The 27,763-nt window shown below is 38.7% G+C and overlaps 1 protein-coding gene across 6 annotated transcripts in view; it reads right to left on the reverse strand.

Moving 5' to 3' along the window:
• FGF13 (fibroblast growth factor 13) overlaps positions 1-27,763 on the reverse strand; it is a 577,259-nt gene that overhangs the window by 91,109 nt on the left and 458,387 nt on the right. The window contains exon 1 of one of the 6 annotated variants that reach the window (XM_025373335.1): positions 10,676-10,787. The exons of the other annotated variants lie outside the window; for them this stretch is intronic. Within the exon in view, the coding sequence (XP_025229120.1) occupies positions 10,676-10,703 (28 nt within the window). The 5' untranslated portion in view covers positions 10,704-10,787. Of the gene's footprint in view, positions 1-10,675; positions 10,788-27,763 lie in introns of those variants that run through there. 6 annotated transcript variants of the gene reach the window in all.

A 27,763-nucleotide genomic window follows, 5' to 3' on the forward strand; every position in this document is an offset into this window, starting at 1 on the left:
AGTACTCCATCCCTGGAGCCATTGCCCCTTGAATCTTTAAAGACTATTTTCATTTAAAATTTACCAAGAACAAACTCTGGTATCCAAATTGGAGACTGGGTTTAACCAGGCAATATGTGTAATTATTGCTTAGTCAAGTATGCACAGAGTTCTGGAATATTATGTGACTGGTGGATATTTTATTTACATTATATTGAGTTCGCATACTTTTGCGATAATGGTACTCAGGCACAAGTCTAATATATGCTAGTAAACACATTTCAGAAAGTATGAGTTAAAACCCTCCCACACTCTAGGCTTTACAATGAGTAGGAAATAGTGACCATCTACTATTGGGAGAGGGGAATGAGGGCTGAGAGAGACCTCCTCTCCCAGTCCTAGGTGCATGGTACAGGAAGGCTAGGAATAACATCTGAGAGACACCATTGACCCTCTACTGTTGTGAAGGGTAAAAAATATAAGAGAGAACGCACCCTCCTGCCTGTGTTATGGAACACAGAGCTTGTAGAAGAATGGTGTTAAGAGAACAGAGACAAACCATCCAGGTACTCATAGCTAAAGCATTGCTGTAGATAAGATGGTGATCCTGCTCTTAAATAAGGTAAAGTCTGTGGTGAACTGAATGTCACTAAAGCTCAGATCCAGATCAATCTAAGAGTAGATTGATCCCAAACAAAATACTAATGACCTAATAGAAGAAAAAGTATTCTTATTTTTGGACATTGACATAATTTACCTCAGTTTCTGTTCTTTTACACATAGTGATTTGCCTTCACATAGAAATTAGATAAACAAGAAAAGACTTACAAAAAAAGGAAGAATATATGAAACATACTCAAATGATATATCTGAGTCTGAGATGGCCCAGGTTATGGGATTATCAAACAGGACTATAAAATAACTATGATACATATTTGAAAAGGTCTAGCGAGAAAAGCAAATAACATACTTGAATAAATGTATAATTTATGTATTGTGATGGAAAGTACAAATAGAGAAAAAATTGAAAAGCTAGAAATAAAATGTAGAATGTCAGAGATGAATTCTTTTTAAGGGCTAATCAGTTGACTGAATATAGTAGAGAAAGGAATTTGTGATTTGGATACTTTGGAAACAAAGTATCCAAATGCAACGAAAGAAATAAAACAGTTAAAAAAAATGGAACAGTGTGTGATATCTGTGGGACAATAGCAAACCATCTGGCAGATGAGTAATTTGGAGTCTCAGGAGAAGAGAGAATCAAGCAGAAGTATGTGAGGGGATAACGGCCAAGAATTTTTCAAAATTAATGAAAGATAACATCTTATATATCTAAGAATATCAGAGAATATCAAACAAGACTAATAAAACAAACAAACAAAAAACAGCTAAACATATCATAGTCAAACTGCTAAAAACCAAAGATAATGAGAAAAGCTTGGAAGCAGGCAGAGAAAACAGAAACCTACAGTGGGACTACAATAAGAGAGATATAGAACTTCTGACCAAAACAATGAGGGACAGAAGACAATGAAATATCTCATCTTTAAAGTGCTGAAAGAAAAATAAAATCTGCCAAACTTGACTTACATATCCAGCAAAAATATGTTTCAGAAATAAAGGTAAAATAAATAAGTTTTCAGAAGAAAAGAAACAAAGAATTTTTCTCCAGCAGGTATACACTAAAATAAATGAACAAAAACTGTTCTTTATAATGAAGGAAAATTATATCGTATAAAAATCCAATCCTGCAGGAAGAAATGAAAAACACCAAGAGTAAATAAATTGGTAAAATATTAAAGATCTTTATTTTAAAAATAATGTGTGCATGTATATAGAAATCACATCAATATGTATTGACTGCTATTAAAAAATAGTAGAATTATAATGAGAGGTTTATAGCACATATAGAATAAAATATGAGAAAACAATCATGAAGGTTGTAAGAAAATTGGAAGAATAATGTTGTAAATGTCTTACCTTGCTTGTGAAGTAAAACAATATGTTTTGAAAGTAGCAGAGATAATTTAAAGATGCATATTGTAATCTTGAGAAATGCTAATAATAATAAAAATAATGTAATGTAAAAGTTATTTGATTCACCCCCGAAACATTTAAAAAGAAAAATAGAGGGACACAGAGAAGATGGGACAAATAGAACTCAAATACTAAAATGGAAGATTTATATCCAAACACATGAACCATTACAATAAAATTGACTAAAAAACAAAATAAAAGAATTTGGGAGCTAGAAGAAGAGAGACTCAATTACATATTGCTTACAGGAAACAGACATTAAACATAAAGAATAACAGTCAAAAGATAGAAAACACACACATTGCAAACACTAATCCTAACAAAGATTGTGACTGTATAACTATTAGATAAGGTGGACTTCATGGTGAAGAATATTATCAGAGATAATGGGGGAAATGTCATAATTATAAAATGGTCAATTAATAAATAATACACAAATTCCTATACATGCGTGTACCTACTAACAAAGGCACTACATACTTGAAGCAAAAAATTGATAACACTAAAAGAAAACATAGGTAAATCCATAATCATAGTTGGGAGTTGTAATATGCATCTTTCAAGAATTGACAGAAATTGTATTCAAAGTCAGAATATAGAAGAATTGAAAAACACTGTCAATCAATTTGACCTGATATAAACTTATAGAACTGACCAACAGCAAATAACACATTAATTCACATGAAATAGTCACCAAGTAAACCATAAGCTGAGCCACAACCCAAATTTAAATGCATTCATAAGAAATCAAACAGAATGTTATCTGACTGCCAAATATCAAGTTTGGAATTTACATCCAGAATGCACATAGACCACCCCCATAATAAGAAATCAAACATTATATATCTAAATAAGTCATGAGTAAAAAAAATTCAAAAAGAAAGTTAGAAAATAGGTTGACTTGAATGATAAAGTACAATATATCAAAACAATGAAGTTAATGTAAAACTGTTATTATAGGAAAATGTGTACCTTCAAATGCCTTCACTCAAAAAGAAGAAAGTTATAAAATAAATGATTTATGTTTCCACCTTAAGAAATGAAAAAAAAAAAAAACTAATTAAACCCAAAAAAGTAGGAAGAAGTAATAAAAATGAGAAGGGAAATCAATGACAGAAAACAAATGGAGATAATCACCAAAGCCAAAAGTTGGTTCTTTGAAAAGATTAATACAATTTTAAACTGCTAGCAAGACAGACCAAGAAAAGAGAGAAAAAAATGAATCATTAATATAATAAATAGAAGTAGAGATATCACTAGAGATGCTACAGACACTAAAAATATAATAAAGAGCTATTGTGAACATCTCAATAAGATAAGAAAATAAAGATTGGCAAAAGACTTGAAAAAATACTTCTTTAAAGAATATGTACAAATTACCAATAAGCACATGACAAAGTACTCAACATCATTAGTCATTAGGCAGATGCAAATTATTACCAAGATGCAATGCTACCATATACATGCAAGAATGAATAGAATGAAAATAATTGACAACCCTAAAAGCTGATGGTTATGAAGAACAATCAGAACTCTCATACATCACTGGTGGGGATATAAAATGGTACAGCCATCTGGGAAAATTCTTAGGCAGTAACTCAAAAAGTTAAACTTATATCAACCTTATGACCCAATAATTTCACTGCTAGGTTTTTGTCCAAAAGAAATAAAAGCATTTCTCCACAAAAAGATTTGTAAAAAATGTTTATAGCAGCTTTACTCATTTAAGCTAAATGCCAGAAACAATCCAAGTATCTCTGAATGAGAGAATAGATACACAAACTGGCATATTCATGCAATGGATACTAGTCAGCAATAAAATGTAGTGACTTACTGATATACACAGAAAAACAGGTGAATTTCACAAACATTATTCTGGATGAAAGTAGCCAGACACATGAAAAAGCACAAAATGTAATGTTTCCAATTCTATGAAGTTCTAAAATAGGAAAAACGAACCTATGGTGATAGAAGTAAGTCAAATGGTTTCTTCTGGTGGCAGAGAAATGTTGACTAGGAAAAGGCATGTGGAAGCTTTTTGGGGTGATGAAAATATTCTACATCTTAAAAGAGGAATAAATTGCACGAATATGTGTATTTTGAAAACACTGATGAAACTACTTAACATCTGAGCACTTTATTTTATATAAATTACACTTAAATTGAAAAAAAACTTTAAAAGCAATACACAACTGCTTGTGTATGGATGGGTGAGGGGAGGACAACAATGAAGACTAGTGAGTCACTGGTGCAGAAGGATACTTACAGGAGTGAGATGTGCATGGTCTTCCTGTATCAGAATCACATGGAGCGCTTATTAAAATGTAGATTCTTGGGCTCCAACCAACTCAGCTTGAAATCTTCAATTTTAGCCAGTTTCACAGAGGATATTGATGGCACACACTAAAGTTTGGGAACAGCTGGGTTGCAGAATTTTCAGCCCAGAATACAGAATTTTCCCATATAGAAATAATGTAGTTAGACAACATTGAAGCTAATGCTCAAAATGTGATTTTGGATATTTTCATGAGTTATGAGTGTTATGAGTCAGCTTTCATATGTCTATAAAATCAGATTATTTTATTTTATTGAGATGAGCTGACACTTATTTTTAGTTGGATCTTTGAAACTGGGCATCTTACAGAAACTATAACTGGGATTCTGAATCTTTTTGTGTTATTTACACGTGAATTGTCAATATGTATGCATGTAAAAATGTTTAAAGAATGTTTAAGCATCACAATAATAGCTTTGTTTCTGTTAAGAATAAAGCATTTATGTAATTGCTATTAGGAACATAAACACACATGCCTGAGATTAACAGCTACCAAAGACTAACAAACTCTTATATTGTAATTTAAAATATATAAAGATCTTTCAATCAGAATGGTAACAATCGACCAACGAACAAACCAAAACTTGCTGAAAATCTACTATATCTGGGATGGGATGGCATTACATGAACCGAAGACTGGCTCCAGTGTTCATTAATCAGAAATCTTGGTCATGTTATGTAACCTCTCTGAGCCTCAGTTTCCCTCAGTATTAAAATGAGGAAAACAATAATCTACCTTGTGCAGTTACTGTATGAATGAGTTATACCTGTGCAGTGTACAAGCTGGGGAAGGGGCTGTAGTTGACACTTAACAAATGGTAGTTTTCATTTTTTGATCACACAGTCTAACCAGTAGGGTGGTTATTTAAGATTCCTTTATTTAATGAAGAGGAGCCAAGAGACTGTTTAACAAGGATCAAGTGGATCACATACTCAGAGAATGAAATAGTATGGACAGGGAAAAAAAAAAATGAAAACCTGACATTTTGTCTTCGGACTCAGTTTTCCTTTGGAGTACTAAGATACATAGTACTTGCTTAGCGCAAGGGGACAAAAAAAATTTAGAAAAGCTATATAGGACAGGGTTATGATGTGACTTGGGGGAAAAGGACCAAAAGGCTGTTTGAACTGCTTCTAGACTATATATTCCATGTTCTATTCAGTACTGCATGCCTAGAAGCTAGCAGACTGCCTGGACTATTGTAGGTTCTCACCGCATATTTGTTGAGTGAATGAAAGAAGGCAAAGGAGTCTTCACATTTTGTATGCAATCCAATGCAGTTTCCCAGGAGACTATATTAAGGTTTGGAATGAAGTTCCCAGTCAGTAGTAGTAAATTTGAGTCGCTTTGTCATCTGTCTTATTATCTTGGTATGCTACTGTACAGCAGTGTTTAACTAAGTCAAGGAATTCTCAGAACCTAACCAGGATTTTTTTTTTTTTTCACATAAATGACATGTGTAATTACTCTCATTAGTAGTTCTGTGCTATCATTAATAGTTAGGGAAATAAAGTGTTGAATGTGGGCCTTGCCTCCTAGGAATTGAATCATCCAGAGGGGAACATGAGCACAAAGGTAAAAACAATGTAAGAAAGTTTTGGATGAGTGTCATGTGATTGGTTTAGCCAGTAAATACTATGAGAGTTTCTAGAGGGGAAGAAATCTCATTTGGTTGGCAGGAGAGGAAAGGTATCTCAGAGGACACAAACCAAACTTTCACATACCTTTAAGTCCCTGGTTAATTTATACCTCCTCGATGAGGCTATCCCAAATCCAGCCGGCAGAAGGCATCTTTCCTAGTTCTAGTCCTCTGCTGCATTTTTGTTATTTTGGTTACAGCATTCATCATAGAGTGTCTGATATCAGCTAGCTGGGCAGTCAGACTGTGCCTTCCTGGGAGGCAGGGTCTATGATTCTTTCATCTTGGCACCTTCCTCGGTGTCTAGCACATCACAGAGAGAGCACTGCATAGATTATACATTGATGAATTGGGCAAATTCCTCTAGGAGGCGATTGGATTGGCTGAAGTCGTTCTTGTAGGAAAGGAAGGAGATAAGACTAGAAAGGTATGTTGAGCCAGACTATTGTGGGCTTTGCTTACAGAATGACATCAAACACTGCCTCCCACTAGTTGGCATTCAAAGCGAAGCCCGTAAAGGGTTTGATCTAAGGAAGGGACATGATGAATGCGGTATTTCGAGACTTTATTTCGATTTTATCCTATTAGCTAGTATTAGAGCTGGAAAAATATCTTCTCTTATTCAGCTACGCAGTGAAGCATTAGTGGAACAATGAATATTACACAAAGAACACTTATGTTTTGTATTTACACAGAGATGCATACACATAACCAACCACAGAAAGAGTCCTAGTAAACAGCTCCAAGGCCGACTGCTCTGGAGCCCCGGAATATGCCTAAATAACACCTACTCTATTGTGCAAGGCGAAGTTCCTGTATCATAACTCTTCATTCTCTAAGAACAGAGTAAAGGATGGAGTACATTGGGAAAGAGCCAATATTTAGACATTTCAGCGGCGTGTTGAACTAAATATAGGGAATTGGCATGGTAACAGATTAGAGTTTTGGGTCCAGGAGCTATGCGTATACTCTATTTACATAAGTAAGTGGCCATGCCAGTTATTCACGGCTCCTTTGGATAAAGTTTTTAAAAATTCTATTTTGGAAGGCAATAATAGAATGTCATATCAGATAAAGCTGCTAAATAGGAAGAAACACCAAGAAGCTATTCAGAAACTTCCAAAGCAAAGTGAGCAGATTTAAATGTAACCATTTTTAACATTCTCACAAATGAGGCATTATTACATTAAAGCATACATAAGCTTAGCAAGCTTCGGTCAAATAATTTCTTCTGAATAGAATGCAGATATCTTGTTTTCATTCTGATATTTTAGAACTCAGACTTTCAAATGGATTAATTAAAGAGTAATCCTTTTAATATGTCTGTTATAAAATAAGTCTTCACTTTATAGAAACACTCACAAAAAGGCTCCTTTCTTTACTGCACATCCCATGCGGATTTCACGTGGGATTTGATTTACATATAATTTTATAGAAACAATTGTATTTTGTAAAACGAGAGACACTTCTACTGCCAATTGAGATATGCCTAAACTTTTAGGCCATACCCAGTGGCCCTGCTGGAATGAAAACAAAAGTTATGGCACAGTCATTTTTCTCCCATGAGACTGGTATCCCAAGGGGAACTTACAGGACTCTTTCTACCCAGGAGGCACTCGCTTCCTTTTGAATACTCTCCTTCCTTCTCAAGAGCTTAACTGCTGGGGTGAATTTCTCTACCACCCTGGATGTCTTCACTTCCAACAGTTTTCTCAATTCCAAAGCCTCCAGTTTCTAAGGCAAATGGCAAGAGACAAATGTAGACCACCACTATACATTCTAAAAACCCAAATTGAAGACGGTCATTTTTGCTTTGTTTTGTAAGATCGGCTAGATCGTTTAATCATTTTCCCAAAGAAAATATAAAGAAATATTTTCTAGTGGTCGATACAGCCATTTTGAATACATACAGTTACTCAACAAACACTGAGTATATACTAAGCACGAGCCCAGGGCCAGGCAGTTGGAACTGCGTATCATGAGAAAGCACTTTGAGGCACTGCCCAGGTGATAATGGCCTCAATGTTTGGAATGAGTTGAAAGCACACATTTGCAGCCCCTGAAAAATGGACAGGGAATTGTTGATAAAAAACAATTTGTAAACATATTGTTTCCTAAGTCCCTACAGCTAAGGAAATTATTAACAAATATATTGTGTTATATATATACACAAATATATATACAAATATATATATATACGTAAATATATTGTTTTCTTCCCTGAGAGAAGAAAATCTGTCTTTATATGCTATTTGAGAAACTCTAAGTCAATATGATACATGGAGTACTAGGCAGGTGTAGGAATAGCCACTGAATAGAAAAACTCATAATTACTTAGAAAAGAACATGAAAGGACCTTAAAAAGCTGAAGTAGTTGTGCACAAGCAGAGGGGAACACAACAAGGACAAAAACATTTAGAGAAGTAAATGGGTGAGCTAAATAAGGTAGGTTAAAAACAAGATTGAAAGGGTAAACTAAAGAAACTAGGGTTCCTTAACTTAAATAAGCATAATCATGAGGGCTTCTGGGCTGGGAAGGGTTACATAGAGCACAGCTGCTGTCTGTTCTTTAGCTTCCCTGAGGATCAAATGAGAGGCAGCAGACTTAACTGGAGATGGAGAACTTAGGGTGGATGTCCTTGCCTTGAGAGCTACTGAAATGAGTTCTTTAGCGAGCTTGTGGATGTGGTGGCTGGGACAGTCTCATCTGTGTACAAGGGTTGAAGTGTTTTCCCATATGAAGGCTAAGAGATAAACTACGTGACCTTTCTTGCGACTTGCCATTCTTTGGCTGCATATCCTTTCTCCTGATCTCATTTGCATTGTTCTATTATGAACTCAGAGCCTATGCTATATCAGATACTTTCATATTTCTTTCAGAGGAGCAACTGCAGCATTTTCAGTCATTACCAATCTGTCCCATAGCTTGCATGCATTTCTGCAAAGGGGCTCAGTTTCTCACAAACATATATTTATTAAAAAGGGACATGTCTATTTATAACATTTCATCAATCAACCTAGAAGTCTATTGTAAGCATAAAGTTAGTTTGTGCTTGAATCCAACAAAACAGCTTAGATGGCAATTTGACAGTCTCCAATTCATACACTCACATGTCAATAAAATAATTGTTTGGTGAGAATTTCCTGTGTCACAGATCTTACTCAGCAAAGAATTAATGTGTGTGTTTCACTCAAATACTTTCAAGCAGAGTGATGAGCGTAGTTGTTTCAGCCATATATACTGTATCCTGAGTAAGGAGGCCTACAGTCTGTAGTTCCTTCCTTTAATGATTATAAACTGTCCCCCACCTGGAAGGTGAAAACTCTAATGGGTTTCTTAGAGACATGAATTGTGGAAATAATCAGAACTGTAAGTGTGGAACCAATCTCACAAATTCTGTAATGATTTTCATCACTCATGTTGCCCTTGATGTACTAATCTTTCAAATAAGCTTTTCTATTCTCTCATTGTTATGGGGAACCCAATGAAAAACAATCGGATAAACAATGCTCATGTAACATGACAGATCAATCCAAATCTCCATTGAGGGATGCTCTAGGAGAACTCCAAATAGCTCAGGAGAACCTGTGAACTACTCAGAAGAGAAAGCCTATTAATCCCAGTTAATTACGTGACTAAACACATGCTACTCAGCAGTTTCAGGACCGAGGGAAAGATTTGGAGGAAACAGAAAATCACCATGAATAATTACTCATCTGGACAACATGTTCTAGCAAAATAAAACGTTTAGCAAGGTTAGAGTTCTCTGGGATCCTTTCAGGTTCAACGATAAAGAAAGTGCAAAGGCTTTCCATGAAAGTGTTTGCTTCATGAGGTGGCTTTATTCAGACAATACGAAGATTGGCAAAAAGTTTTCCAAGAAATGATGCCATTTTTTCTTAGTTATATGTCAAAACTTCCCATTAAAAATGTAGCTGGAGGAGTGATTTCCACCCTCCGAAAGAATCCCTGTCCTGCTCTTTTTAAAGAGACTTGAAACTGGTCGCTCCGGCAACCTTCTCTCAGCTTGTTTTTTTTCCGTGAGCTGGAAGCTCTTGGGCGTTGGTTCCATCAGCTATCTGCGGCATCTGCCTTGCCGCCATGGAGGAACCGATCCTCTCCTAGTTTCACTGAGACATTATGGAGTGCCTATCTTCTGTGATTTCCCTGAAGATACACCTAATAAGTTTCTCAGAATTAAAGGGTGATTGTGTCCACCCTCCCTTAGCGAAGTGTCATCTTCTCTTTCTTTCCTTTCCCTAAGCTAAAAGAAAACTACATTAAAAGCCAATTATAATGACTTATTCTCTTTTTTCTTTAGAAATTAAAATTAATGCTTTGTGCTGTAGGCATAGAGTAAATGCAAATCTAGAAGTAGGAAATCTCTCTTGAATCAGTGAGTGCCACCATTTTCTAAATGCAAATAGAGTTTCAAATGGTCAGAAAAACACATTCACTTTCTTATAACAATTAATATTTTAAATTCCTCCTAGAAAAAAAAAATGATGCATTTTGCAAAAAGAATCCATTCTTAACAGTCAAACATCCCGGAGTAAAGGGAATCGAGAACCCCTGTCCCATCCAGAAAGAGAAAGATATCAGCAGAAAGATCCCTGGTATAATTTTGTTAATTTCTACAAAGTCATCAATGTCCTTCAAAAACATTGCATAAATAAATCTTACCTGAATACGACTTCCTTAACAAAGCCATGCTTCTTTATAAGCTGGTCCTACCCAGACAATTGCTGTCTACATTTGGAGCAGACACAGAGAGAGAGGATATCAGAGAAAGTTTAAGGCATATCTAAAGTAGTCTCCAAGGTAATGGCCAGAAACATCAAGCTCATACTCTCGGTATAGAGAGATCATTAATGGGCATTAGTGACAGACCATTATGACTCTCCGAGATCATTAATGATTCATCATGTAGCAGTATTGTTCTGGCAGTAATCAGACCACTGCTTGGACTCAGACATAAGCTTTGCCTATACTATTTGCTGAAACTTACTATTTCCAAGCATATGATTTTATTTTGCCTTCGAGAATTGTGAAAAACGGTCTGTAACAGGATCCCTGAGCCCATTGGAGAAGTTTTTGGAGCTAGCTGCCTTATTTGGTAGACTTCTCCCAAGGTCAGGAATCTTACAGTCTGAAAGGCTCCCCGATAGCGTTTGGGATGTTGAAATGTGTCTTTTATTTTGAAATTGAATTATTGATGAATAGAAAATGCTACAGGCAAAATAGACATTTGTAAGAATTACAGTTGCTCAATCCTCCGTAACAATTACTCGTAAAATGTTGAAATTCTACCAGAACTTTTAGTTCTGTGCCACAAAATTATATTTTCATATCAAAGTCCCTTGTTAAAAATTCAGAAAATCTATGAGCAGCCTATGAAAAGGCTTTTAGCTAATTATAACAAAGAGCAAGAAACAGACTATTTTGGCATTACACCATACTCGTTACTGAAGCACTCAATAGTGTTAATATAGGAAGCAAAATTTTAAGAAAAAGCAAACCCTGAAACAAAATTGCCATACTTTTTATTTTTGCTCTATGGAAGACCCACTATTTTTGTTAAAAATTCAAATAGAAATGGAAATGTAAGTTATTCTGGGATCAAATGAGTCTTTCCTATTGAACAGATTGGATTCTCCTTCTGTGTGGCTCTGGGAAAACTGCCCTTGAGTCAGAGAGAAAGGAAATCTGTCTCAAGTTCTGAATATTGTCACTATCAATGAATATTGAAGAATTACCAACACCCACGGGGAGCTATATTTATTAAGCCCCAATACTCATATTCAGTGCTCTATGGAAAGGAAGATAATGTATATCCAAAAGCATTCCATAAACTTACATATTTTTTCATAAGCTTCTCCGCATAATCAAAATTGCCTTGTGCTCTCTCCCTCCACTTTTCCATCTAACACTAAGAGTGTAACAGACAACAGCCGCAAATGTCAGCCCCTCCCAAATGGATCCAGCCTCAACAAAATTGGTTTAGCTCTGAGGATGGGATTTCAGCAGTAGGCAGAGGATGGAGAAAATTTGTTCTGCCCTGAAATCAAACACCGTCCCCTATACCCCAATAGCCATCCACAGCCCAGGGACCTGAACAACAGGAGCCTTTAGAACCCGAAAGGGCAAAATATCTGTTCTTTGGTAGGGCTACCTCCTGGACACATGGCCTATGCAGCAGCAAAGGGCCCTGTTTTGAGAAGGGCCCTGCACTGGGTTTAATGATTTGCTGTCACCATTTTGAAACTAACAATTTTTTGAACAAGGGTCTCTACATTTTCGTTTTGCACGAACCCCTGCAAATTCTGTAGCCAGTCCTGTTCCCTAGAAAATCATTATTTTAACTAGTCAATCATGCTTAGAAGCACAGATGATCAGATTCAGAATGTGGCCATGGGGTATTCCCCGTTGTTCTTTGGTTAGGAAGCTGAGCTAGTGCTCAGGCCACCAGGTAAAAAGCTGCATATATTCAGATCCCTGTTTGCAAACCAAAATGGCTAATGGAAGAATTTAGGCTTCACTAAACTCTTTACACAGGAGAGATGCCAATTTCCTTCAAACAAAAATAGAAAACCCTAATATGGAGGCTGTCTCTCTTGGCCGATGTAAGAGCTCTTAAAAAAAGGCATTTCTCAAGGGACAAAATTAAGTCATCTTAATATGAGCGGTCTTATGAGGTCTAATCAAGAGACTCACTCTTTCAGATGTGCCATAGCTTCTTATAATGGCCCTGCAGGGGCTGCACTGGTCAGTGTAGTGGGGAAGGGGGTCCCCAGGGATGGGAGCAGCTCAATCTATTGATGTCTAGACAGCACAGAAATAAACAAAATGAGGGCTGACATGGAGCCAAATTGCAAGTCAGGTAAGATTTATTTCTGCGATCCTCTTTCCTTTCCCCTAAACTAATTCTCAGCCATGCAGGGCCTTTGTGCTGCTCCTTAGCTGCCTGTAATTCCACTGTAAGAGGAGCCCTCTCCACCCTCAGTACTCCATGCTCCTACCTTCTTTTGCATTCCACCTCCCCCTATTCTCCTAGTCATCAGAGTGGCTGGTCTTGGTCAGGTGTTGTGGAGGAAAGCAATCTGATTAAGCTAATTCACACACATTTGTCAGTTTTCACAAAGGTATTCTCATTTTGGAAGCAAGTGTCTTGTCCTCCAATTGGCATACTTTTAAGAAGTATGACAAATGGAAGGATTTTAAGCAATAGAAAGGCACAGACAATGGTAGTGCTCACCTATTCTATGTAGCGTTATGTGGTGCTATACTTCAATAACGTCATCATTTATTTCGTGATTTCAGTTTTTAAACCTGAGGACTAAGGTCACCCCATCCTTTAAAAAGTACCAGGGGACTCAGGTTCCACACTACCAGACTTGGTTTTTGGAATGTACTAGGCTTTTTCACACCTCCACAGGTTTGTTCAAGAACTTCCCTCAGCTTGAAGTGTCCTTGTCCCCTTAAATTTTCTGCCAGCCCCTCCACATCTCTCAATTTGAATGTGACCTCCTTGGTCCCCTCACTGTACCCAACACCTATCGTTGTACTGGATGGTACCCAGCTGCTTACATGTTCCCTCACTTACTGGACTGTGAGTAGCTAGAGGGTAAGAACCACATGTGATCTGACCACCACCTGTGAATAGATCAACTCAATAGAGAAGGTGAATACACTAGATGTTTGAGACTGCGTGTCTGTCATAACTGTGGCACACACATATTCACAGGTTAGAGTGCAGTTTGCATGAGTTGACTTAGGCAGTGACTACACGGGTGGCTTTCACTTGCTTTACAATGGTTTTAATCCAGATAGTGTAAATACTGAGGTTACCACACGGCTCTGTGTCATTCAGCCTTTTCTGATAGATGCCATCAGCAAGGGGCGCTCTCTCTCTCTCTCTCTCTCTCTCTCTGCCAATCGATGAATAATACCCCGGAGGTCATGATCTATCATCTGTTCCTACAGACAGAGTCCAACTAAACAGAAGCTGACAAATCTAGTTAAATTTTTGGCTAGTGGCCTTTAATTCCAGCCCAAGAAGTGACAGATCTCCAAGCTTTCATTGCATTGTGGTCAAGCAGCACAAGTAAGCTTCCTGCCTTCCTGGAGATCTCAATCAATACTCTGCCCTCTTCTTAAAGCCCAGACACATCAAAGGCAATAATGCCTGAGATTTAATCATTTCCCATTAAAATGCAAAGCTCTGTCTCCAGGCCCCCTTGACAGTTTAATTGTTTTAAAATGTCTGCAGAAGCTGCTGTAAACAGATTTGTAGTACGTTGTTTACTTGCTGTGCCACTGCAGCCTCTTGGCTAATTAATGAGCATTTTGCTGCAAATTGGGCCTCTTGGATGCACTGATCCGTCATCTTGGGAAGAATTTATGGAAAGGAGGAACTTATGGGAGTAAGGACAGATATATTTTTCATTTAAACAATACTGAGTACTAATGAGTTGAAATCTAATATCCACACGAAAACCTGCACACTGATGTTTATAGCAGCTTTATTCACAGTTGCCAAAACTTAGAAGCAACCAAGATGTCCTTCAGTAGGTGAATGAATAACTAAACTGTGGTACATCCAGACGATGGCATAAAAGAGTGCTAAAAGAGATGCGCTATCAAGCCATGAAAATACACAGAACTTTAAATGCATATTACTAAGTGAAAGTAGCCAATCTGAAAAGGTTACTCCATGTGACTCCAACTGTATGACATTCTGGAAAAGTCAAAACCACAGAGGCAGTAAACAGATCAGTCATTGCCAGGGGTTGGTGGGGAGGGAGGGACGAATTAGAGGAGCACAGAGGATTTTTTGGGCAGTGAAACTCCTCTGTATGATACTATAATGGCCTTTTATACATTTGTCCAAACCCAGACAATGTACAACACCAAGAGCGAACCCTTATGTAATCTATGGACTTTAGGTGATAATGAGGTTCATCAACTGTAACAAATGTACCACTCCAGTGGGTGGATATTTCTAGGGGGGAGGCCATCCAGGGGATCCCAGGGTATATGTCAACTCTGTACCTTATGATCAGTTATGCTATGAACCTAAAACTGCTCTAAAAATAAAGTCTATTTTAAAAACATGTACTGGGTACCTAATATATTCCAGGAGTGTGTTTTCTCTGATCTTTACGACAACCCTATAAGGTTTTGTTTGTTTAGATTTTTCATTTTTGTTTTTGTTTTTGCCTATGTGGAAACTCACTAAGAGAGAAGTTTTTTTTGCCAAGGTCACAGAGATGGCAATTTGGAATACTGTCAGGGGATTCAAAAGCTTGCTTAGTGGTTAACCTGGATACCCTTGATGGTTTCTCTCAACCTAGAGTTTCAAGATTTTGTGTTCCTCCTCCTCCTCCTCCTCCTCCATAAAATGCTCTTCAGTGAATCCAATTGTTTGAAGTCTATCGCAATTGCCCACGTCGCTCATTTCCTACGATAGTAAAGAGTTTCAGGAAGGAGGGGAAATGCCACACAGGAAGCTCTCCAACCACAGTTAGAAGGTTGGAAACCTTCATTCCTGTCAACCACTATGTACTGTGCTTCCTTTAATTTTCACTGAGGGTAACAGGGGCAGAGAGAACAGCCAGGAAGATTCCTGCTCTCCCGCATGAACACAAGAGTCAGCTTCAAATAACAACCCATGAACTATACTAACCCACAGTGCAAATCCTAGTCAAGCACCATTGAGACCCTGACGCGTGGAAGGCATAGGTAAAGACTATTCTATACCTCCACATGCCATCTATTTGATTATTTTGATATCATGGCCACAATCATGCAAAAGACAGGTGGTGGGACTGGGGTGATAATTATTTCTTCATTGGGCTTTTATAAGAATTAAATGAGATATTTAGATAAAGTCCTCAGTACAGTGCGTGGCATTTCGTGGGCAGTCAATGGAAGTGAGTCGTCTTCTCTTACCCTTTGTCTCTTCTTGCCCATTCAGTTGTCTCTCTTGTAACCTCATCATTATCCTGCTTGACATTTTTTGGCAGCATTTTTGTGAAAACAGATCAATAAGCAAGCAATCCACAAACATTAACTGAGTCCTTAGAACGTATCAGGACCTTTGTCATGTGCAGGAGTTATAAATATGGAAAACACACACATACACGCAGAGCCCAGGGGTTAAAGGAACAAGTCTCAATGAGAAGACATACATGAGGACAGTTTAAAAATATTACTCAGAATCCAAGGCTATTAAAATATGCTGAAGGCAGAAACCGGAAATGAGACATTGAAGACAAGATGTGATTGGCTTAAGTCACTGGTTACACAAAGTACAACGTTCCCAAATATTGGCTGTGTTATGTGTGCTCCCCATCGTGGTTTCATAAGAAACAAATCTAAACAAGTGTACACAGCTTGTATTACTATATCTATGTGTTATTACTGACAAGAGCTGACTGATATCCCATCTCTGATACCTGGATAAGCCTTCTTCTAAAATGGTCTATCCTGTATGAGAGTTAAAAGCAAACATCATGCATGTTTTTATTCTGTTCAGTAGTGTTTCTGACATCATAGTACATAACATCTAAATTTGTCAATGAACAAATTCCAGATACACCACAAATCATACATCTTTAAACTTGATGCCTGAATCTTTTAAAGGAGTTAGGGTGTGTGAGTGTGAATCTTATTAGTAGGAAGACTTGTCCGAGGCATACATAATTTGCTGGCAATGGTGGAGAGTGATTCCATTCTTGCACAATTGTACACAATGCAGGGAAAATAAAAAAGTTACTTGGTTTGTGCAGTTCCTCTCTGAGGAAGAATAAACGAATAGAGAATGGCTTCGTTTGTGTTCATAGCACCCCTTTGTGGAGAAATAATGTATTTCAGTTGCATGCTAATCCTCCCAACAAGGCACGTTTCAACAATTTCTTTTTCCTCTCAGGAGTTTCATGGAAAACTAAATTAAATATTTAGATCTTTCCAGGTTAACATCTCATGACAATAGGGACAAAACAAATCAAATTACAATCCTTATTCATTTCATTTCTCTTGAAGATTCTCTTGGCCAATTTAAAAATTAATGTCAAATTCTTACCCTATTTTAGGAGAAATTCCTTTCCATTCTTTTATTCAGCAAACATTTCCAGGGTTCCCATGATGTTTAAGGCCTTTTCTGGGTGTTTGAGACACAAGAATAAATAATGCCAGGTCCCTGCTAGGGAAGGAGCTTGTCTAGAGATGAGGGAAACCTGCGGAAGGCAATCAGCGCCGTCTTAAAGAATGTAAGGCTCAGAGGTTGTGCCAGGCCTGGTAAGGTGGTAAGACTCAGAGAAGGTGAGAGGGAACCAGAAAAACTTCATAGAGCAGGTGATACTTGAACTGAGCATTGAAAATGGAACAGCTGTTCAAAAGGCAGATGAGGTTGATGAGGGAGCCTATTTAGAAGTGGGAAATTACCTGAAACTAAACAGGACACAGCTGAAACTGGAAGTTGCTTGGCATGTCCACAGACTACGGGGTGAGATTGGGCACAGAGGAGAGGGTTTGGGAGGTACACACTGAAGAAATAGGCAGGGAATAATTTAGGAAGCTAGTTTAAGGAGTTTGGATTTATCTCAATGGTGACTAGCTTTTACACCAGAAAGGAATCAAATGACATTCAGAAAGGTGACTTGGGCTGCAGAGTGGAGAATATGAGGGGGAACGAGGAAGATAGGATATAGGGAGCTCGGTTAAGAGACACAGGTGACAGTGATGAGGATCTAAGTTAGCACCTTGCTGTGAGGATGAAGACTGGAGTTGTAGGTTCCCTACCAGAACCTGGATCACTGTCTATAAAAAAAAAAATAGTTCTATTGACTACAGAACTATTTCCTACAAGTAATTGGCTCCTGCAGGAGGGGGCAGAAAGAGGTTATTTCAAATAGCTATATAAGGTACTCTTTGATTTGACCAACACAACGCAGATGGACTTCACCACCTCCCTAGATTCACCCGGAAGCAACAGAGAAAATTAGTGAAAAGCAGGAATCCTAGAGCCACAAGGGCATAGACTGGAGTCCTGGCTCTTCTGCTCATGCTAAGATATGCTTCCTTGGGCTTGTCTCCTCATATTTTTGAAACTCAGTTTCCTGCTCTGTAAAGTGGATCCAAAAATTCTGTCTATCTCATAGGTTGGTTGTACGAACTCGAGTAATGTATGCAAAGCACTTACTACAGGGCCTAGAATATAGTAAGCAGTTGATAAATGCTGGTTTCCTTCTTCTTCTTCCAGGCAAATTAGCCTTTTGTAAGATGACTAGTATGCAAGTCCCTTAGTATCTCCCTAGGGCACTCTACCCTGGGCTGTAAGCAAAGCCCCTATTTGAAAGGTATCAAGTGATTTCATCTGTTTCCCTCCTAACCATGACAGACTCTAAGCTCCCTGATAGAGTTAGGAACAAACCAGGTTCTGACACTCCCAAGGGCCTGATCTGTGTGCCCACCAATTCTCATCAGAAAGAATGGAACCTGAACACAACGCTGACAACAGAATCCTATGGAAATTCTAAGTCAGTCAAGAAAAAGGCAGGCTAACAGGAGAAGGCAGCCCAGCCAAGATAGGAGGCCAAACGGATGTTGAATTACTGGGGGCCCATGTGTAGGTGACTCAGGGAGGGAGAGAGCAGGGTAGGCCTGGAGGAATTATTTGAGTCAAAGTACAACTCACAGCAATCGCTTTTTTCATGATTTTTTTCAGAGTTACCATTCCTAAAAGAGAGTCTTGGAGAATAATCATCCGATCAAGATTCTCTGAATGAAGAGGTCCTGTGATCAGTGAGTTTGTGAAAGACTGCACAGCACACCAAACTATTGGTAATTAGTACTATGTATTTGGCTTGCTAAAGGTACAACTAAAGCCTACAGTAAATAAATAAATCTATTAAATATGAGAAACTCTGGAATAAACATACTAATTTGCCTTCAGAATCCTTTATTTCCCACAATAGCTACTAAGGTCCCTCAATAGTAGCATTGAGTGAAAAACACTTCAAGGGCACACCAGGCTGGTGTCTCCTGGGCACAGACCTCTTTAGCCAAGACTGACAGAATCACTCAGAGAGGCTCCTCTTCGTGGCCTCGCAAAGGTCTTCATCCCAGTTGGCACTGTATTCTCAACCCATCTATCAGATGGCCAGAGTGGGATGAGGTGAGAAAGTTTCCGACGATGATGCCGTCTTCACTGCTTGTAGTATTTTTGGTTTCCAGGCAGGGAAGGGTTCTTTTAGGGAGCTTTTAGATGCCTGGTACCTTGGAAACAGTAAAATTAAAGTCCTTGAAGAAAGATGTCCACTTGACCTGGAGAGAATGGAGCTTCTCTGCCTGCCAAAGAGATTCTAGGCCGCAGGACTAGGAACCTGAAGGGATGGAATGGGAGAGAGCTCAAATATCGTTTCTCAAGCCCAGAGGTTCTCCGGGGCTTCTACTAGTCCCAGCACTGCTCCAGCAGCATAATCCCCCTCCTTTGAGATGTAAGGTAAATGACACTCAGAATATCTGATCACTGGTTACAACTAATTCTGCTGCTTTGCTCCAAGGTGTTTTAAATACATTGTTTCATTTAATTGCACACAATTTTGATAATCTTGGGATGTATACCTGTTATGCATAGGTTAGGTATATGTATACCTGAACTGCATCCCCCAAATGCATCTACTAAAGCTCTAACCCCCAATGTGACTGTATTTGAAGACAGGACCTTAAGGGAGATAATTGAGGTTCAACTGGGATCCATAAGGCAGGGCTCTAATCTGATAGATCTGGTGTCCCTCTAAGCCAAAGAAACACTCGAGCTCAATCTCTTTCTATGGAGAGGAAAGGCTATGTGAGCACAGCACGAAGGTGGCCACCTATAAGCCAGAAAGAGGGGCTTTTCCAGAAACCAACCTAACAGTACCCTGATTTTGGACTTCTAGCCTCCAGAACCGAGGTAAAATCCATTTGTGTTGTTTATGCCACTCAATCTGTGGTGTTTTGTTATGGCAGCACTAGCAGACAAATACAGGACTCATTGATTTCAAAGCATATAAAACGTTGCCGTTTCTTTTTCAAACAACCCCACCTAGAGGACAAGACAGCAGTCCCAACCTATAAAACTATATAATGCTTGGAAAAGTTGATGTAACCAGGAGTGTTTTAAACATGGAAATCCGCTGTACAACATTGTGCTCATAGTTAACAATATTGTATTGTACGCTTAAAAATTTAAAAGAGTAGATATCATGCTATGCTTTCTTACCACAATAAAAATATTTCTTTAAATAAATGGGAAAGCAATTTTAATGACAGAAATAAGAGGCAAAATCACAGTCTCCAAATGAAAAGTGAATCAGCAAATGTTTCACAAGTGTCTCATCTGTACTGCTCTCTGTGCTTGGCTCTAGGAGGTTGCAGTGGGAAACGTAATCGTGAACAAAACCTAGTCCCTTTCTTCAAGGAGTTCAGTGTTTACTGGAAGAGACAGACAATAAACAGGCACTTTCAATGCAAAGGAGAACTTTCATGCTACAGAGGAGGGATATCTCACAGGACCTTCCATTGGTTGGGGGTTGGGAGGTTGAAGTCAGGGAAAGTATCCCAGAGAAGATAATATTAAGCTGAGAACTGAAGGAAGAGCAGGAGGCAACCAGGTGGAGAGAGTAGCTGCTCCAGAGAAATCATACAAAGCCTCTGCCCTAAATGAGCTTTTAGTCCCAGGGGAGAGAGACCAAAACACACACACACACACACACACACACACACACACGTACACATAATTACCTTAAAAGGTGACAAGTGTAATGACAGAAATGTGGCACAGGCATTGTAAAATCACACGGGGGCAGGTACACATGCCTACCTACCAAACCTAGCCTCAGGGATGATCAGGAAAGCCTGTCTCAGAGCAAGTGTTTGTAGCTGAGCTTTGAAGGCTAGTGGCCATTAGTCAAATCAATTTTGGGGAGGGTGAAAATGTGCTGGGCTGGGAAAATTGCAGGCAGAGTTCACAAGTACAAAGACATACAGGCTTGGGACAGTCTAGCACAGTTTAGAAATGCAGGCAGTTTGGAATGGCTGGAGCACAGATTTCCAGGGATGGGATGAGGAATAAAACGATGGAAGGTGTTAGGAGTCAGATTATGTGTGACTCCCTGGACCACGGGATAGGATTTGACACAATCCTTTATGCCATGGGGAACCATGCCAGGCCTTTAAGCAAGGGAGAGACTTGATCAGGTTGGCATTTTAGAAAGATTTCAGTGGCTGCAGCATGAACACTAGTATGGGGGTTGTAGGTACAAGACTAGAGGTGGAGAGAACTATGGAGAGCATGTCAATTGTGCAAGAGCAATGTTGATAGCCTCAATTAAGGCAATGACACTGTGACTAGAGAAAAGGCAACAGACCACAGAGCCACTGTGGATATACAATCTATCAACGTTGGTTATGGACCGCAATGGGGAGGGGAAGAGGAGATAGGTTCCAAAGAGTACTATAGGGCTTCTGACTTGGGCAACAGGATGGTTGAGGTGTTAGAAACTTGAAGTGCATTTCATCATTTTTTTTTTTTTTTTTTTTTTTTTTTTTTGAGACAGAGTCTCGCTTAGTCGCCCAGGCTGGAGTGCAGTGGCGCGATCTCGGCTCACTGCAAGCTCCGCCTCCCGGGTTCACGCCATTCTCCTGCCTCAGCCTCCCGAGTAGCTGGGACTACAGGTGCCCGCCACCTCGCCCGGCTAATTTTTTGCATTTTTAGTAGAGACGGGGTTTCACCGTGTTAGCCAGGATGGTCTCGATCTCCTGACCTTGTGATCCGCCCGCCTCGGCCTCCCAAAGTGCTGGGATTACAGGCGTGAGCCACCGCGCCCGGCCCATTTCATCATTTTTTAAATAAATAAAGGTTTATAATTATATGGGTGATTTAAATAACTATGGTTATATGAAAACAGTTGTTGGATATTAGAGCAATAATTATTTCCAGCTACATTACAACGCTAAACTGTCAGGCTTTTAAATAATTCAAATTAATGGAGAGATACTTCAAATGTTTTATTTCTTTCCAAAAGACAGCTTTAGTTAACATCTTAAAAAAAATTCGATTCAGGGGGTACATGTGCTTGTTTGTTACATGGGTATTACATTTGTAAATGGGGGCGGGGGCTAGGCTTCTAGTGTACCCATCATCCAAACGGATTTTTTAACATTTTTATAGGTAAGGAAGCTAAATTTGCACAACATCACTCAAAAAGTGACAGCTCGTACTCCATACCAATGTTTTTTGACTCTCTGCCAACTAATTGTTTTTTGCTGCACACACGTGAATGTGCACACATATACACATATGTTCGGTGTTTAGGTATGCCTGTAGGGGATGGCAGTGAAGATAATCTAGAAGTAAGAAGCCTGAAATATGGGAAAGGGACCTGGTCTAGAGATAAAGATTCTGTAGTGATGAGCAAAGAGATGGTGCTTACAGTCATGGCGGGGGTGTGGAGATGGATGAGCTGCTCTAGAAAGAATGCAGAGAGAGAGAGAGATTAGAAGAAGGCTGAGGATGAAACCATGAGAAACACTAACATTTATGACAGAGGAAGAGGAGGCAGTGAAGGAGGCTAGGGAAGACCAGACAAAAGGTAAAAGACAAAGTAGAAAATAATGACATCACACAAACCAAGGAAGGAGAGAGTTTCAGGAAGGAAGAAGGGCCTCCCGAGAGTTCAAATAAAATACTCTTGAGAAGTCGGGTTAGTTCAGGATTGTATATATCCACTGGCTTTTGTCACTAGAAGATGACAACCTTCGTAGGACAACCTTGGTGAAAGTGGTGGAGACAGTGGGCTGAGGAAAGAAAAGGAGGTGAGGAAGTTATTTTTCCTTCCTTCTTTCCATGCACCATCTATTGCCCCATTGCCAGCTCACAGTATAATGCTGCACCATACTGCAGACTAGCAGAATCTGGACTCTAAGGAGTCAGAGGAGAAATGAGAAATGTGTGTCCCCGCAGAACTTTTCCTGGCTTCTTTCCTGCCTTACTTCAAAGTGATCCATGCTCAGAGGCATAGGCAGGTTCGGATGAGGGTGGAGAGGCGGGTGGAGGGTAACTCTATGTCTGATAGTTAATTAGATAGGGGAGTTAGTACATAAGATGTCACCCTTTAACTCCTCTAAGTGTGTCTTGGTCTTGCTTTTATATCATTTCCACTAGCATCTTTCTTTCACAACTTGTATCATCGAACGGTACTACTTTTGGAGATATGCTTAAAGAGGGTAAATACCTCCTCCTTTATTGCTTTTCTCTATGTCCATTACCAGAAAATTATGTTCACAGGCTGGAACAGATGTCCTGCAGGAACAGATCTTACTTCAAAATCCTGTGTATGGAATGCATCATATCAACTGGAATATATGAGGTGTATCCACGGTCAAAAGTAATGGTGTGATGAGGGCAAGGCATAAATCATTTCATCTAAGAAGTGGAGAATTAAACATGTTTGCCATTGTTCTCAACATCATCAATATCACAGCAATTATTATTAACATTTACTATATTATTTAATTTAAGCCTCACAACGACCCCCCAATACAGCTATTATTATTTATACCATTTTATGGAGGACAAAACAAAGGCCTAGAATACTGATAGCAGAACTTATTCAGGTTCACACAGTAAGTAGAAAAACCTGGATTTAAACTCATTCAATAATTCAACAAATGTTATTAATTGAGCACCTGCGATGGACTACATGCTAGAGAAGTGTTCTCCAAAGTGGGATGCATGAGCCTTAGGGATGGGCAAGACAATTATATGTGGACAGCCAGGCGTGGTGACTCACACCTGTAATCCCAACACTTTGGGAGGCCGAAGCGGGCAAATCACCTGAGGTCAGGAGTTCAAGACCAGCCTGGCCAACATGGGGAAACCCCATCTCTATTAAAAACACAAAAATTAGCTGGGCATGGTGGCGCATACCTGTAATCCCAGCTACTTGGGAGGCTGAGGCAGGAGGATCGCTTGAACCCAGGAGGCAGAGGTTGCAGTGAGCCAAGACTGTGCCACTGCACTCCGGCCTGGGTGATAGAGCAAGACTCCATTTCAAAAAAAATAGATATAGAAAGAGCATATTGGAATATGTATTTTTCTCAACTTTTAAAATTTGTATGTTTGCATATACTCTATAATACAACAAATAAAAACATGAAATATATTAGTAGATATATACATATGTGTAATTTATACATACATAAATATATACACTCAGGTAGAGGTGTGTGATCAGAAAGTTTATAGATGGCTAGTCTAGTGATAGTAGCAAACAAGACCTCATTACCCCTGACCTCCTGGAGTTTACACATTCAGACATAGGACTGTCTGTCCTCTGAGCCTATGCTCCCGAGTCTCTCAATTTTATACTGCCTTGAAGTACACAAATCCTTCACATTGTCTGGAACAAAGCACAGACCATGGGTTTAATCTAAAACACAGTTTTGTGAACAATTTATTTTCCAGACATTTATCTCTGAGGCCACTCCTCATTGTCAGAAAAAATCAAAGGTATCTATGTTTGAATCTGTACCTTCCATAACTCATTTTTATTGATGATGAATTTTTTATAGTTGAAACATGAAACGAATCTTAAAATTTGAAATACAAACCCAGATAACTGACCATATTACAGAATAATTTCAATTTTCACACACTCCCTAATTACTATTTTGTGTTTGTATATTTCATTAATCCATTCTTTCAATAATTAATTCACCAGATATTTATTGAGAGCATGCTGATTTCTGGCTACTGTTCTGTTGTTCTAGGCACTAAGGAATTCAAGCAATGATTCAAGTTGTACATCAGCATGTCTCGAAATTTTTGTCATTTTCAAGAGCTAAATGCTAGGGAAAGCTTTACTTATCTGGAGTGCTGTTCTTTTCTCCTTGCTGTTTCTTAGCTACATTCAGCAGACAGGGAAGCACTGTCAGTCACTCACCTTTGTCAGATAAAAACGTAGCAAATATATAGAAATTTATTGTATTGGTAGAAACAAAGTAACAGTTCCAAAAGTGGTTTCCCATTTTCCTGGCTATGAGCTACACTTTGGATTTTTAGCGTACAGACATCAGGATAGATCTGATTAATCAACTTTCTCCCTTATCAGCGTACTGGAGTTCTGAAAGAGCCTAATTCAGTTGAAAATAAACAATGTCAATCTATAAGATTCGTGGGACTTTGAGATGAGTGTATAAATGCTGTAACCATCCCAACCTCTTCAGTTTTGTGGCCAAATCTGGGAAATTTCTGAGTGTAAGACTGAACTCTGTGAAAGTAAATGTTTCTTTTATGAAATGCCTCAAGTTAAGCCAAGAGGAACTCTCAGCGATATAATATGGAGACAGGATTGAGATGTGTCCTGGCTGACTACATTAGACAGTTACCAAGAATAGTTCTAGTCTACTAAATGGCAGCGTTCTTGTTGACTTAATCAAAATTGATCTGATACTAGGCTTCTAATGATGCTCTTTTGTTTGAATAAAGCTGATTGATCTCTTTACCGAACTGGTTGTGTCTTACTGCTCTCTAAATAGCTAACAGGTTGTTCTTCATTATGGTTATCAACAGCAACAACGAAATCACACTACCACCACGTAAATGGGTTTCTGATCATAGGACTCAGAATTGATAAAATGCCAAGCCCTCCGATCATAGTGGTAACAAATAGCTTCCAATTAGATCAACTTTATCAGCATTTCATACATACAGGTTACTAATACACAGGCCTAGCTGGAGTTTTGAGTAGAAGGCATCTTCTTGTGTTTCTTCTAATCATGGAGTGTGCCAAATATATGTAAATGTTGATGTTTTGCTCAAGACTGGAGAGAGGATTTCCAGTAAAATGGATGTGGCATAATTCAGTGTATGCACATAAAATGCACTAAAATGTAAGCTCCGTAAGGACATGAATATTGGTTTGATTCCCTGTTATTTCCTCAGTTCCTTATATAATACCCAATGCACATTTTTTGAATGAATAAATGGATAAGAGTATTACAAAGAGTGTCCATTTGATTACCTTGACTCCCTCACCTTCTCTTGGGCATACCAAATTACATTCAGCTTCATGAGTAAGTCAGGCTCCCTCTCCCACTAGGGCTTTTGCATCTTTTGTTGCTGCCATTGGGAATCTAAATTTCCAGAATACCAGCCCCACTTACATTACTTCACTAGTCTCTGGACCTGAGACTTCTGTCCTTAGAAAGGACTGCTTGAACAGCTGACCCTTGACTGGTGTTTGGGAAATTGGCTGGCAAAAGTTCTTTACACTGATACAAAACTTGCTAAATGGTAAAAGTGCCTCACTAGGTTTAAACAGTTTTGCACAAACAATGTGGTTTATGCCAAACACCTACCTGTTTCCCTTCTGGCCATCTGGAATTTTGGTACATCCCAGGCAGAAGATGCCTATGTGACCAGCCCCCAATAAAAACCGTAGGCACTGATTCTCTAATGAGCTTCTCTGGTAGACAGTATTTCATGTATGCCGTCACACTTGTTGCTGGGGAAAATAAGCACGTCCTGTGTGATTGCACTGGGAGCGGACTCTTGGAAGTTTGTGTCTAGTCTTCTCCAGACTTCTCTCCATGCACCTTTTCCCTTTGTTAATTTTGCTGGGTGTCCTATTGCTGTAATAAATCTTAGTCAGGAGCATGAGTCTGTGCTGAGCCCAACAAGTTCCAGAGTGAATCATCGAACCTGTGGGTGATCTTAGAAGCCTCCAACATATCTTTTACTATACAATCATCACATTTCATGAAATACACAAATAGCCTCAGATTCAATCTAGACAGTAAGTTTTATGAGGGCAACAACCTTCCTGGTTTCAGTCACCAACATATCCCTAGCCCCTAACTCCACGCATGGCACATTGTGGATATTAAAAATACTATTGGAATTCAGGAATCAATGAAAATAAATAAATAAATAAACAAACAAATCAACCAGAGAACTCTCTATAGGGAATTAAATTAATCAAAGTCTACAGTTACGAACCAATTGTTAATAGGAGAGGAATGGTTATAAACTCAATATCGGTTTTGATTTTGACACTTCAGGGTCCAACAATTTCTTGTGGAATACGTGTCTAAACCTGTAATAAGAACTAATTAAAAAATATAATCTAATGCATTCAGCTTTTTTTCTCACATGTAGCCTAGTATGTGGCATGCATAAGGCAATAAACATGGTTATTAAATAACAAATACATGAAAATATATAGCAAGTTCAAACTCTATAATGAAATTACATTAGTTTACTCTCAGAATAAGAAATCACCCTGAACTGTGAAACACCATTCATTGGCAAGTCATCACAAACTTGCATTTCTTTTCTGCAAAACTTATCTGTACTTTATAGAATCACTTGTTTTTTGACAAGATCTCCAGGGGAGACATGTAGTGATGGGGAGACAAAGGTTCAGAGAGGAAAAGAATCGGGGCTCTCTGATAACTGTATGCAGTGTGTTATGGATTGAATTGTGTCCTGACAAAATTCATAGGCTGAAATACCCCCAATACCTCACAATGTGACTATATTTGGAGTTAAGGTCTTTATAGAGGTGATTAAGTTGAAATGAGGTTGTTAGGACGGGCTCTACTTCAACCTGATTGGTGTCCTTATAAGAAGAAGATATTAGGACACACAGAGACACCAGGCATGCATGCACAAAGAAACGTCCGTCTGAGAACACAAGGAAAAGGTGTCCATCTGCAAGCCAA

The sequence above is a fragment of the Theropithecus gelada genome, chromosome X (genome assembly GCF_003255815.1).
Source record: "Theropithecus gelada isolate Dixy chromosome X, Tgel_1.0, whole genome shotgun sequence".
NCBI classification, from domain to species: Eukaryota; Metazoa; Chordata; class Mammalia; order Primates; family Cercopithecidae; genus Theropithecus; species Theropithecus gelada.